This window comes from Rhinolophus sinicus, linkage group LG07, assembly GCF_036562045.2.
Source record: "Rhinolophus sinicus isolate RSC01 linkage group LG07, ASM3656204v1, whole genome shotgun sequence".
Classification (NCBI taxonomy): Eukaryota; Metazoa; Chordata; class Mammalia; order Chiroptera; family Rhinolophidae; genus Rhinolophus; species Rhinolophus sinicus.
This window is the reverse complement of record NC_133757.1, coordinates 40,729,240-40,741,906: the sequence shown is the minus strand read 5'-3', so window position 1 is coordinate 40,741,906 and position 12,667 is coordinate 40,729,240. Positions and strand designations below refer to the sequence as shown.

The window sequence follows — 12,667 nt, the reverse complement described above, 5'->3', positions numbered from 1 at the left end:
CTCGAAGTAGTGTCATTTTGGCTTAAATATTAAGTATGGTGATGAAAACATGGGCCTGATTTCTCCATGGAAGAAACTGACCCGAAAAACCTTGTGTGAACTACAGATTTCTCTGTATGTTGGTGCTATTAAATGCTGTTATAACTCTTATAACTATTTAATATATGGCTTCCTAAGATGATTACTTTAATCATTTATAATGTTTGCTTTGTACAATTTAGTGTAAGTATAGAGTGTTCAGATCATAGTGTTTACAAATCAGTTTCTGGGGTGAAAATGCTTTGCAAGCCAAAGTGTTGAATGAATATCAAGAAATATTACAGTTACCTAAAATTAAAAAGCCCAGTTACTTTTCTGGGAAATTGAGTTTCAAATAGCACTTGTCTGTCAATCCAGCTGAGGAAGGGTTTACCAAAGAAACCATTCAAATCTGGATACCTTATTGACCAGCTAGAGGCATATTGCCTAACAAATGTGTAGCGCTGGAGCAGCAATAAGTATGATTTGGACAGTATATTGGATTAGAAGAACAGGTGCAATGATAGAGATGAAAAAAGAATACAGCAACTCAAGGAGCTAGAAATGCAGGGCTTAGACTACCCATGCATGTCAATCCCAGAGGCAGGTGACAGCCCAAATGGAGGAAAGACAGCTCAGTCTCAGAACCACAATTTAAATTCAGCTTAGAAGCCTTGGACACTGCTCCCGAGCAAAAATGGCTTTCTCAACTGGATTTGTGTTACTCCTGGCTGACAGTCCCCCCAACTGTTGGAATCTAAGAGGCTGAACAATATGTCTCCCATCTGCAGCTGTTGAAACAGACATATGCATTCACACTATTAATTTCCCATATGAATTCGTTCCTGTTACTCAGTCTCTCCACTGTCGGAGAGTGTTGAGATTTGGAGTGAAGTGAGCGGGGAAACTGTCAAACAGGAAGATACTAGAGAGTCTAGAGGATTCTAGGAAGGTGCTGGACTGTCTAGAGCTGTACTGTCCAACAGACCATTCTGCAATGATAGAAACATTCTGTGTCTGCCTTGTCCAAATGTGGCTATTGGGCCCTTAAAGGTTGCTAGTGTGGCTAAGGACCTGAATTTTTATCCAAGTGTAAATTCACGTAAGTAAATAGTCTCATATGGCCGGTAGTTACCATAAGGGACAGTGACTATCTGGGGGACTCTGGCTATTGCAGAAGTGCTAACAAGTGTCCCCAGAGCTGTTGGTGCTATGGCTGGAGACCAAAACTCTATGTACTGAAAGGCTTTACACATCAGAACAGGCCTTAGATTCAATTTGGATGGCTGTCAGAGCTGTGTCCCATACTTTCTCCCCTCTTGGGTGACCAGACCCTTAGGGCAAGATGTCTGGCTTGTAGAGGACAATTTGACTTTCTCCTGCTCCCTCTCTTCTCCAGAGCAGCACGCCGTTCAGGAGCTGACCAAGGCTGCCATGAGTGGCATAGGCATTGATGGAGAAGTGCTCTCTTATTTGGAGTTGGCCCAGGTTTGTAACAGTTTGCTTTTTACCTTTTAAGTGTGCTCAACCCGTTCATTTAATGCTGATAAAACATTCCACTGTTGCATCTGTCTAAATAAAGATGTCACCACTGAGTCACAGAGGCCCCCTGTGAACACTGAGAAGATCTGAGAGTTTTACGTTTCATGCACTATCCACCCTGCCGCGGTCCATTTGAAAAAACAACAAGGACCTCACCCCCACACCAGCCCCATTGTCCCCTGAGGCACCAGCTTCAGATGTGGGAGAACAACATGGGGCACCCTAGCAGAAGGTTTTGTCTCTCTTTTTAAATTCTTAGACATGTGTTGGCCAAGATCAGACAGTTTCTAGAATTCCATGAAGTCCCGTTAGGCCCCACTGCAGCTCTCCTCAGGTTTTCAAAAATCAGTATTTGTTAATATTGATATTGTGATTCTATAATCCCAATATACCACTTGCACTATTCTTATAGAGAGCATCCAAGATGCAGCTTCAGCTTTGTAACTGAATATCTTACTCAAGGCACAAAGCTAAACTCTGCCTCAATTTGCTCATTTATAAAAAATGGGGATGGTGATTCATGCCCAATCAGCCTTATAAATTATTGTGAGAATCAAGTGGGAGAGAATGTTCAAGAAACAGCATTTAAGAGTGGAAGCCCTCCCATAATGCAAGGCACATACTCATATGTGGGATTATCTAGTCCGTGGCATAGACTTGTTGGCAATGTGTTTACACTCTGAAAGAACTAAGAACAAATTCTTCAGTCTTTTATTTGGCCTATTGGGTTTGGCTTTCTTTGTTCCCTCTCTCAGTTAGGGCCGTGGTTTACTAAGTCTTAGGTCAGCCAATTTAAATCAATATTTCTCAATCAAGGGAGAAGAGGTATCTCAGGGAAACGAGGGAGGCACATAGCAGGTGTTACTCAGGCCATTCCAACTGTGGCCATTGGCGATGGCTCAGATTCAGGAAAGAATAAGGGGAAATATGACTTTACAGAAATCTGTGCAGTCTGACTTAACTTTTGAGTATTGGATAGATTTTCTCCCCGAGTACCAGGTACTGCCCTAGACAAGAGGACATGAGATTCAAATGGTGGATTCTCTGCCCTTGTGGCAATTAAAGGCAAGTGAGAGATATAGACACAGGCACCAATTAATAAAATCCAAATGAAAAACAACCTGATAGCAGTTACAGTAAAAACTGCAAAGAGACATCAATTGCAATAGGATCAGTAAGCTCCCATCCAAATTTATTGTCCACACGTGGAATTTGGGGTCTTTTAAAACAGGCCTGAGGGAGAGTTGGTGACTTGGGCTCTCTCCAGTAAGTATTCCTCCTATAGAAGATGAAATGACCCAGAATTTCACATAGGGCCAGGCCTCTTCAGGTAATCATTTGCAGTTGTGGCTGTTTGTTTTGTGTTCCTGTGCTGTCCCCTCCCCTCCCTGCCCGCACATAAACCCTGCAAGGAAATAATATGATTACTACTAAGCTCTGACAGGCCTTGGGAGAAAGGGTTTAGGATGGAGTCTCCCATATCTTAGCTTATTCGTTAGACCCTAACCCAGTCTTGTGCTGGTATTTAATAATCAACTTGGGGACAAGTGGGCCCCTGTGCATTTTCTAATTCCCGTGGTATAAATTTCCCACCTGACCAATTTTAACAATGTAAAGTCCCTGAACTCAGAGTAGGGAATGAATACACACGCACAATTGACTCTCCTGACCAGGTAGGTACAAGCCAACTCCAGTACACTGCTACCCTAATCCTAATTTCAGAAAGAAATCTGATATCAAAATAAGTTTGAAGCACCAGCTAAAATTATCTGTGTCATGGGAGTTGTGATTTTTAAAGAGTTTCTTGGGTTAGTTTCTGAGGACGTTGGCCTTCGCTCAGGACAACGTGGGCCCCAAAGGAAGCCAGGCTGTAAGTTTCAGGGTTGTGCCTGATCCAAGGAACTTCAAGAGCAACAACAAAAGAATGGATGTCTGAGAAAGGATGCAGACATAAAGACTGAGGGATGTGAGGAGACCTGCCAAATTTGGGGAAGGAATGGGGGTTGTCAATATTTGAGCGTTGGTTCTTTTTCAGTCACAGCTGAATCAGAGCCAGCTCCCTGAGCACCTGCTCAGAAAGGAGGGGTGGGTGTTCAGACCCCTCCCACCCTGCCCACACTGCCTGCGCTGCTTATGTAACCAAAGGACAGGTATAGGACAGGCACACATTCCACAGTCTCCCCTTTCAGATCTTTGGCCCCAGCAAGCTGAGCTCTGACATGTGACACGGAGTATTGCGTTGCCCAGGCTTCCTTAAACAGAGATGACATCGCTGCTTTCTGCTGTGGGCTGGTGCCTTCCAGAGGCCACAGTCACTTATCACTAGAGGGCCAGCTGGCGGGGGAAGGTGGGAGGGCAAGGCATACTTTGAACTCCTGATCTGTTACTGTGATTATTTTTGGTGCACCTACCACAGGGGATAAAGGAGTGGTGTGCCAAATGCTATACTTGGCTGGAATAAGATCCATGGCCAAAGTCAAAACAAGATGTTTACTGAGTTAGTATATGGGCCCTTAATTTTCTCACCCCTATGTGGCTTCCCCAATTTAGATAATAGAGTCTAACCCACTTTTGGTCACTTCTCTGCAGTTTCACAACGCCCACCAGTTGGCTGCCTGGTGTTTGCACCACATCTGCACCAACTACAACAGTGTTTGTTCCAAGTTCCGCAAGGAAATCAAATCAAAATCTGCAGGTGAGACTGCGGGGCTCCCCATTCATCCAATTCTTATCACCTAACTGAAGTGTTTGCCCTCTTGCCCTTGAGAAGGAACATGGGCAATAAGAAGCTCATGGAGAAGTCCTGATGACTGGCTGCTGGCCACATCCTCACATGACATGACACAGGGATTATAGATTGGGAATTCTCTTTGGAGAACTTCACGCTTGGGGGTCTTGGTGGGGTGGGGTTCAGGAGGCCCTGCTACAGAATATGCTGAGGTTATGGCTCAGCCTTTTCTGGGGAGGCAGGCTTAGGAGCAAGCTTACACTCTAAATCAGGTGACCCTGGGTTCAGGTTCTCTGTGCCCAGTCACATGACTTTCAGGCAAGTGACTCTACCTCTCAAAACTCCATTGTCACAATCTGCCAATGGTCCTAATCATAGTCCCTGCGCATCAGGTCTTTGAGAGGATATATACAATAATCATATTTGTGAACATTAAACACAGAACCTAGCATATAGAAGCAATTAATGAACAACAGGTGTGATCATCCACCCCTTTCCTTCACTAGACAACCAGGAATACTTTGAGCGCCACCGCTGGCCCCCTGTGTGGTACCTGAAAGAAGAAGACCACTACCAGCGCGTCAAAAGGGAACGAGAGAAGGAAGATATTGCACTAAATAAACATTACTCAAGACGAAAGTGGTGCTTCTGGAATTCAAGTCCAGCAGTCGCTTGAGCAGGAAGAGAAAAAAAAGATCAGTAATCCAACACACCGCTTTTTAAAGCACTACTGTAAAATTAGTCTTATTATTAGAGATAAAATGTAGTTCAGGTTTCAGGCACTGATCTTCCTCCACTTCTGTGCATTTATCTTTGTTGGGATCAAAGCACAAGCTCACCATCCATGAGCCTGGACAAAAAGGGAAATTGACGCTCACTGCATTCCTTATATGTATATTTTTTTGTTAGAAGGCTTAATAAACCTTAGTCATTATTTCATTTCTTTTTATACAAAAGAAAAAAAGAAAACCCAGCTTTCATGTTTCAAATTCCAAACTGAAAAATATTTTTATACGGTGTCTTGTATTTTGTTGAAATGAAATTACTATGTATTACTTTATTTTACAGGCCACAAATTAACCATGAAGACACCCTGTGATTCTCTGTGCCCACGTGAACGCAGAGCATTATTACATAATTAGAGCGATATCATTTTGTTGTGAAGTAGAAGGCTGGAATGAAATTCCCCAAAGTGCAAGTTAGGGAGTGTTTAATCTTTGTTCTGCTGAATAACACTGGTATAATAATTACCAAGTCAACTCCAAGAATGTGTATTTCCAATATTTGCCGTGGAAGTGTTAGTAATTATATGGTTATATGTGCCATGTAAAATATAGTGATATCAAATCTTCTGTTGTTTCAAATGTCTAGATTCAAGAGGATAATCTTTATAATCATTAGAAGGGCTTATTAAATCCCAGCATTATTCAGGGCAAACTCACTGGTGGACCTGAATACAAAAGATAACGTAAGAGCATTGGTGTTTGGATTGCTGTGTTAGGGTTTCTGTCTCTCCTATTCCTTGATCTTGCCATGCTTCTGCATGCAGATTCTCCACTGACTTGAATCGAGTTGGGTAAGGGCAAGGGTCCCTGATCTCTATCCCACCATCTGTAGGCTTGTTACATCTCACCACCAGAAATAAGCTTCCTCAGGTCTCTCACCTGTGGCCAACTTCACTTTATAAGACACGTTTTTAACTCTTCCCAGGGAAAATTCATGTTGCTGCAGAACTAGGCTAAGGCAGACCACCCACTGCTGCTGAAATCTGGCGGGGCCTGTGAAGGCATGAAGCTGGAGGCTGGGTCGTCTAGGGTCCCTGCATTCTCCACCACAGACAGGAATCTTATTCCAAGAGTCTAGGAAATGGTGCTATTGTGAATTCATTCTGACCCTTTGTCATTCTGAGTTTTCAGTGTTAAAATAGAAAGTATTGAGCAGAGGAGCTTTCAAGAGGCAGTCAATCACTGTTCTCTGTAAATTAAAACATTACAGCATTCATACAGAGAATTTGAAGGCCGCAGCTCCACACCTACCATGGGATCTTGTATGGTGGGGGCTCCGGTTTGTTCTGTTGGGATGTCAATTTACTAACGCTAAAAGTTGTGGATTTTTTTTTCTTCTAGCTTTCAGAAGTTGGAAAAGAGACAGTTGAGTCCCAACTCCAATGTTGACAGTCATACACATTTGAAAATCTATCCAGATTATGGATGGGCATTTATTACTAATAGTGAAAACACATGAGATACAAGAGTTTGCAGAGGCCCAGAAATGCATCACCCTCTCTTGACAAGGGAGGAAAGCAGTAGAGTAGGGACGGATGGTTATAAATGCATGTACTTTAAATTTTTTGTCAATAGGGTTGTACATCATTAATGGAAGGCGAAAGGAGAAAGATTGAGAAGACAAATGTCAAGATTCAGGAAGAATCAGCATATATCCCATCATAAAATGGTAGAGGTTGAGTTTTCAGTGTGTAGTCAGAGTTGAATTTACACAACCAAAGCTCCCATTTGATTGTAATCTTGCCAAAAAGTAATGGACATATAAATGAACCTGGGTTATAAGCAATAATATCCACTAGTGTTTGTTATCAGCTACTGTGACCAAGTGGCTGGTTCATTTGGTTGACGCTGATTATGGCCTTTAACCATGGTGGTTTGTTTTGTGTTTTTTATTCCACAAAAAGCCAATAAAATTGTTTAGCTATAAAATGCTTTCAGTTGTTTTTTTTAAAGGGACTACCATCATTATCATGTGTGTAATGTTAATAGCTTTTTAAAAAACTATCAAAACTTTAAAGGTGTTGAGTCATGGATGCTTGGTGTGCTCCAGTAATAAGGCAGCTTGAATGACTGTCATCTTTGTTGTTGTTTTAATTAAAGTTTATTGGGGTGACAATGGTTAGTAAAGTTACATAGGTTTCAGGTGTACAAATCTGTAATACATCGTCTGTATGTCACATTGTGTGTTCACCATCCAAAAACAGTTCTTCCATCACCATTTACCCTCATCTACCACCTCCCACCCCCTTTACCCTCTGGTAACCACTAAACTATTGTCTGTGTCTATGAGTTTTTGTTTCTTTGTTTCTTTGTCTTGTTCCTTTGTTGCTTTCAATTTTATATCCCACATATCAGTGAAATTAAAGGTTCTCGACTTTTTCTGTCTTACTTCGCTTAGCATAATAATCTCAAAATCCATCCATGTTGTCATAAATGGCACTATTTCATCTTTTCTTATGGCAGAATAGTATTCCATTGTGTATATATACCACATTTTCCTTATCCAATCATCTATCAAAGGACACTTTGGTTGTTTCCATGACTGTCATCTTTGATTTTGGTATTGCCAGCTGAGATTCCAGTGCCATGATATAAATGAGGGGTCTGGTTCTTTGCTCTTAGCTAATAATTACGTGACTAGACATGATTTAACTTTGGGAGGGAAAAAAACAGAAATGATGTCTCTACCCTAATGGGTTTATTATAATCTGGGTTTAGGCAATCTGCCAGCAGCTAAGTGGAAGGTTGCATTGGGGGCTTATGAAAATCAGTCTTTTCTTCAGAAGGACATTTGACAAAGTCTTTGGGAAAATGTGTAAACAATTTCTGGACTTCTAGGTAGTTTAATGTCTACCCAAGCTCAGAGGGAAGAAGTGTCTCCAATGAGATCTCATAGGAGGACTTTTCTGAGTGGCAAGTTTCCTGAAACTCCATATGGAAAGGAGTTGACAACATAAAAACAACTGGAGAAAAGACAGCAAGATTCCCAACACATTCCCGTACCTTTTCAAGGTGGGCAGTCCAGACCATAGCACCTTTTCCATAATGCATACCAGTGGAATGTTACCTATGGAAAGTCTTGGTCTAACTTTCTCCTAGGGCAATGCCTGGCAAATCATGAAGGATTTCAACAGCCCTATGTTGGCATTATAGAAACCACAAATCCTACTGGGTTAGAGGTAACTTTCATGATGGACATTCAAGAGCATGAATCTAGTATTTCTAAGATTGTTTTCACACTTGCTCCCATTGTATGGTACATTAGTTGTCAAAATTCAGTTTTTTATCACTGTGACATTAGCTATGCATAATGAATTCTACTAAATAGAGTAAAAAACAAAGTGAATGCAAAGTTTGGAAACTACTTTGTGAGTGCAACATTTCTGAAATTAATCCTTGTCTGCAAGCTGAAGATTAACCAGACTTTTTCTTGAATTGGGTTTTATACACATATACACACACGTATATGCATATTTACAGAGTATTTCATTGAATGCCCTAATTGGATTCTAGTGGACAAGTAGCAATAATTCATTTCTTCTAGAAGAATGTAACCATGGTATAAAAGATATAAAGTGAGAAGTTAGCCAGGGAGAATATATTTGTGTTGTGTGTGCTATTCATGTATTGTAAGTAATCAAGCAGCAGCATAATAAAGAAAAAAGAAAAAAAAAGCAAAGAGCAATTGAAAAAAAAAAGAAAAGAGGAAGAAGGGCCACAGACCAAAGCCATGGAAGTTGAATTAAACATTCTGAGCCATAGATATACTCTCTTTTAAAATGCTAATTTATAAGATTACTCTGTATCTCATGACTTAATTTATTTTCAAGTAAAGACTTTGTCCTCTTGAATTTCAAATTAGGCAGGTGATATATGCAACATGCAAAGGCACTAGTGTGGCGACACTGGTGACCTCCTGTAAATGCAATGCTTCTGGAGAACCAATGCTGTTCCTTTTAGCTGCATTTGAAAATTCCACCCTGTGCTGACAGTACGTCTCAGTTGGGTGTTTTTACTTAAGCCATTTAGATGCAAGATTTTTCACTGGGTTCATGGGCAGGTGCCTCATCAGTTAGATATTTACAGACTATAGTCTACAAAATATGGAAATCATTTAGGAGCAGGTAACTCTTGGGTAGCAGTCAATCAATCATATAGTCACACATTCACAGACATGAAAGTGCTAGCCAGAAACAACAGTAGGAGACATGAAGTGACTTGCCAGCATCTCACTCCTGCTGCTCACCATTTCTCTAGAAACAACATTTTAGTAACATGGATTTCCACTGGAATAATGATGGAATGGGTGATACCCAATTGTGGTCCCATGGAAAGAGTATTTAAATTATGAGTCTGAGTACATTCTCAATCCCAAAGACAAGAGTGGTTGTATTTTACAGGCATTCCATGAAGAAAGAACTGGATTCAGTTCTCTCTGCATGGATGCCAACCAAAATTGGCACATTTTTCTCATTTTCTCCCAGTCTGATAAAAGAGACATCCTTTTGGTTTGATGATTCATGATAGTCTCAACTGGAGTGGCAATACCCATGGAATGTTAAGTTTCACTATTGTGTGAGAAGATACACAACCTCTCCAAAATTTAGTCATTTAAAAATTAGGAATGGGTTTCACTGAGGTTTTGATGCAGATTAAATGGGATGATTTAGGTAAAGCACTTGGCACAGTGCCTGGCACACAGTAAATGAACCTGTGTACCAAGCATGGTGACTACTAAGGCAAGAAATCCAAGAGAGAGGACAATGCCACATGTTGCAAAATAGAACAATGTAGTCTATTCCTGCCATTCTCTTAAACCAAATGCCAACCTTACTGCTTAGTGCTTCATGCCAGTGATTAAAAATTAGAAAACAAGAGCTATGAGAAAGTAAAAGAAAACAAAAATGAAAACATAGGCTGGAGAGAAAATGCAGGTGGTGGGAGAATAGAGGAGAGTATGGCACTTTCCAAGAGTGACTTTCCTTCTCACTGGGCCTACGTTGTCTCTGTGGAATAAGGACTGGGCCACCCCAAGGCCAAACTTGCCTGAACTTCTGATTCATTGGGAGTACTTTCTTTTCTATTGTTCACAGTCATTTTATTTTTCTTATTTTTCTTGAAAACTGGATACAGAGAGTCTAGTTAATCAGATTCCTCAATGTTCCTCACTACTCAGCACTGTCATCTTTAGTCAGTACAAGGGCCTCTCTTTATTTATTTTCTCCTTCTTCCATAATATCCAACCCCATAACATTTTCAATGTATGTCTTTAAATGTGCGGGTATCCTTCTATACAGTGTTTTATGGGTGTGATCATTGCACAAATGGTGTTACATAGTAAGTTTCATCTATCTGCTTTTCAGACGAACCCTTTGTTCTCTTGAATTTGCAATTAGGCAGGTGACAATATGCTACATGAAAAGGCACTAGTGTGGCAATACTGGTGACCTCCTATAAAAGCAATACTTCTGGAAAAGCAATGCTGTTCCCTTTGGCTGCATTTGAAAATTCCACCCTGTGCTGATAGTACATCTAAACTGGGTGTTTTTACTTAACCCATTTAGATGCATCCAGTCATTTTTTTCCTGTGGCTTCCTATGTTCCTTAGACTGCCTCCACGTTTTACTCTCCCATTCCACTGGTGGTAAAAACCACTAGTCATTTCCTACTGCCTGGCACTACAGTGAATCTTGCCCTGGGGTCAAGATCTAAAATCAGATTCCAGGTCCTGCTCCAGATGTACACAAAGCATCTTGTGATGGACATGTGTGGGAACCCACTGGTGATTGGACTCAGTCATGAAAATCCTTCCCTGCTCTAGCACAAAGTTGATATGATTCTACAGAATTTAAGAGTCATAAAGAATCTGAAAGACTCTGGCCCAGCCTGGAGACTGGCTCTCCTCTGGCCAAAAAGAAGAGAAACTGAGCTTAACTCCCGACTACCTGAGAGGCTTAAAGAGACTTTCCTCATGGTGGAAGTTGTTAGATATTGGGATGAGTTAGTCAGTCACATCTGGCCTTAGTATTTTGTGTCATCTGACCATCATGAAAGGTGTGAGGACAAGATGGCTTCTCAAGAGCCCCTTGAATATTAAGATGCCTGACTGCCTTAAAAAAATAATCCCTCGTAAGCTTGTGCAACACCCATTGAAAGTTGCCTTCTAATTCTGTTATTTCACATATGAAGTCTAAAAAATAGTAAACTGCCAGTAGAAATTCTATAGATTGTTCAAACTATCTCAAAGCCTTTCAGATTCTTCGTGCCTCTTGACTTCTGTAGAATCATATTAACGTGAATATAAACTTCCCTTTGTCTTTAGTCCTGCTCTGGGTGGTAAACCACAGAGCAGCACCACCTCATTCATTGGATGGAAGGTGTTCGAACCGCTGTGATTTTGCTCCCAGCCCCACCCATCCGGGGATTCTTCGACCTCATTGCCACCACAGCCCACATAGCCTTCCACTTTATATATCGGAGAGATTTCTTTAAAAATAACTAGTCATAGTAAATGGCCAAACATCTGACATTTCCAACTCTTAGAGAAATGGGCTTACCGAGCTTTAAAACAAAAATAACTATAAGTGGACTCACACCCCAGCAGATTTTTTCTGTACTGCTAGCTACCCTTGCTCTCATTCTGCTTTTATTTGCATAGATAACCAACATGGTGAGGTCCTGGTACGTAAAGATACACGTTCACATGCTCTTTCAGTCTTATTCAAATGTTTCTTGCCCAATGGAATGGATTGATGTTCCAAGTCTTAGAACCAATCTACCAGAGTGCAAAAAACTGATGTGAGCATCATCAGAGTAATATTTACCATTTTTGAGTACATATTGTGGCCAAACACTGTGATAAGTGCTTCACATGCATTTACCTCAGTTAATTCCCACAACATTACCTTATGGGGACGGTAATGGGTTCCCCAGAAGCAGAGCCTGAGATGAGGTGTGACATGCCAGTGATTTATTTAGTAAGCACGCTTAGGTAAGACCAACAAAGGCAGGGGAAGGAAGCAGGAAGGTAAGAAGCCAAGCAGGGGTATAGTTTCAGGCAATCCCACTCTCAGCCTGGTCTCAAGGCAGGCTCATGAGTATAAAGTACACCTCAGAGTCGGCTTTCATATTCCTGCACCAGTCACCAAAGACTAAGTGCTCTGGACAAAGGAGAGGTAGGGAATAACTGTAAACTTGTGGGCACTCTAGGCTCTCTGGCTTTGGAGAGTTGGGGGATGTGGCCCCAACAGTATTCAGGACATCCTCCAATGAGAGTCACACAAGTGGGCTCTTAAAGGTGAGCAGAAAAACATAGGAAGCCAGGACGGACACCCAGAAAAGCAAAAAGGACCCAAGCACATCTGGGATTGATCTGCGCACTAACCTCTATTTTGAAATTCTGAAAAACCACCTGGACTATTTGACGGGGCACACTGATGGAAGTTTTGTATGCTGGTGAGTAAACATGGATGAAAAACAATGCATCCTTTTTTGCTTCTATGTCAAAAAGCTTCTGAAATCAATTTGAAGAACATCAAATGATATTCTCCTTGATTAGCTTTTCAAAATTACAGAATCTCAAACATAATCATCC

General features: G+C 41.2%; 1 protein-coding gene across 8 annotated transcripts in view; it reads left to right on the top strand.

Annotated features, from left to right (window-relative positions):
* RHOBTB1 (Rho related BTB domain containing 1) overlaps positions 1 to 7,004 on the top strand; it is a 113,053-nt gene extending 106,049 nt beyond the window's left edge. For all 8 annotated transcript variants that reach the window (XM_019731797.2, XM_074339479.1, XM_019731795.2 and 5 more), the window contains 3 exons: positions 1,418 to 1,506; positions 4,150 to 4,255; positions 4,795 to 7,004. In XM_019731797.2, the coding sequence (XP_019587356.1) occupies positions 1,418 to 1,506; positions 4,150 to 4,255; positions 4,795 to 4,964 (365 nt within the window). In that variant the 3' untranslated portion in view covers positions 4,965 to 7,004. The remainder of the gene's footprint in view (positions 1 to 1,417; positions 1,507 to 4,149; positions 4,256 to 4,794) is intronic.
* The last annotated feature ends 5,663 nt before the right edge of the window (positions 7,005 to 12,667 follow it).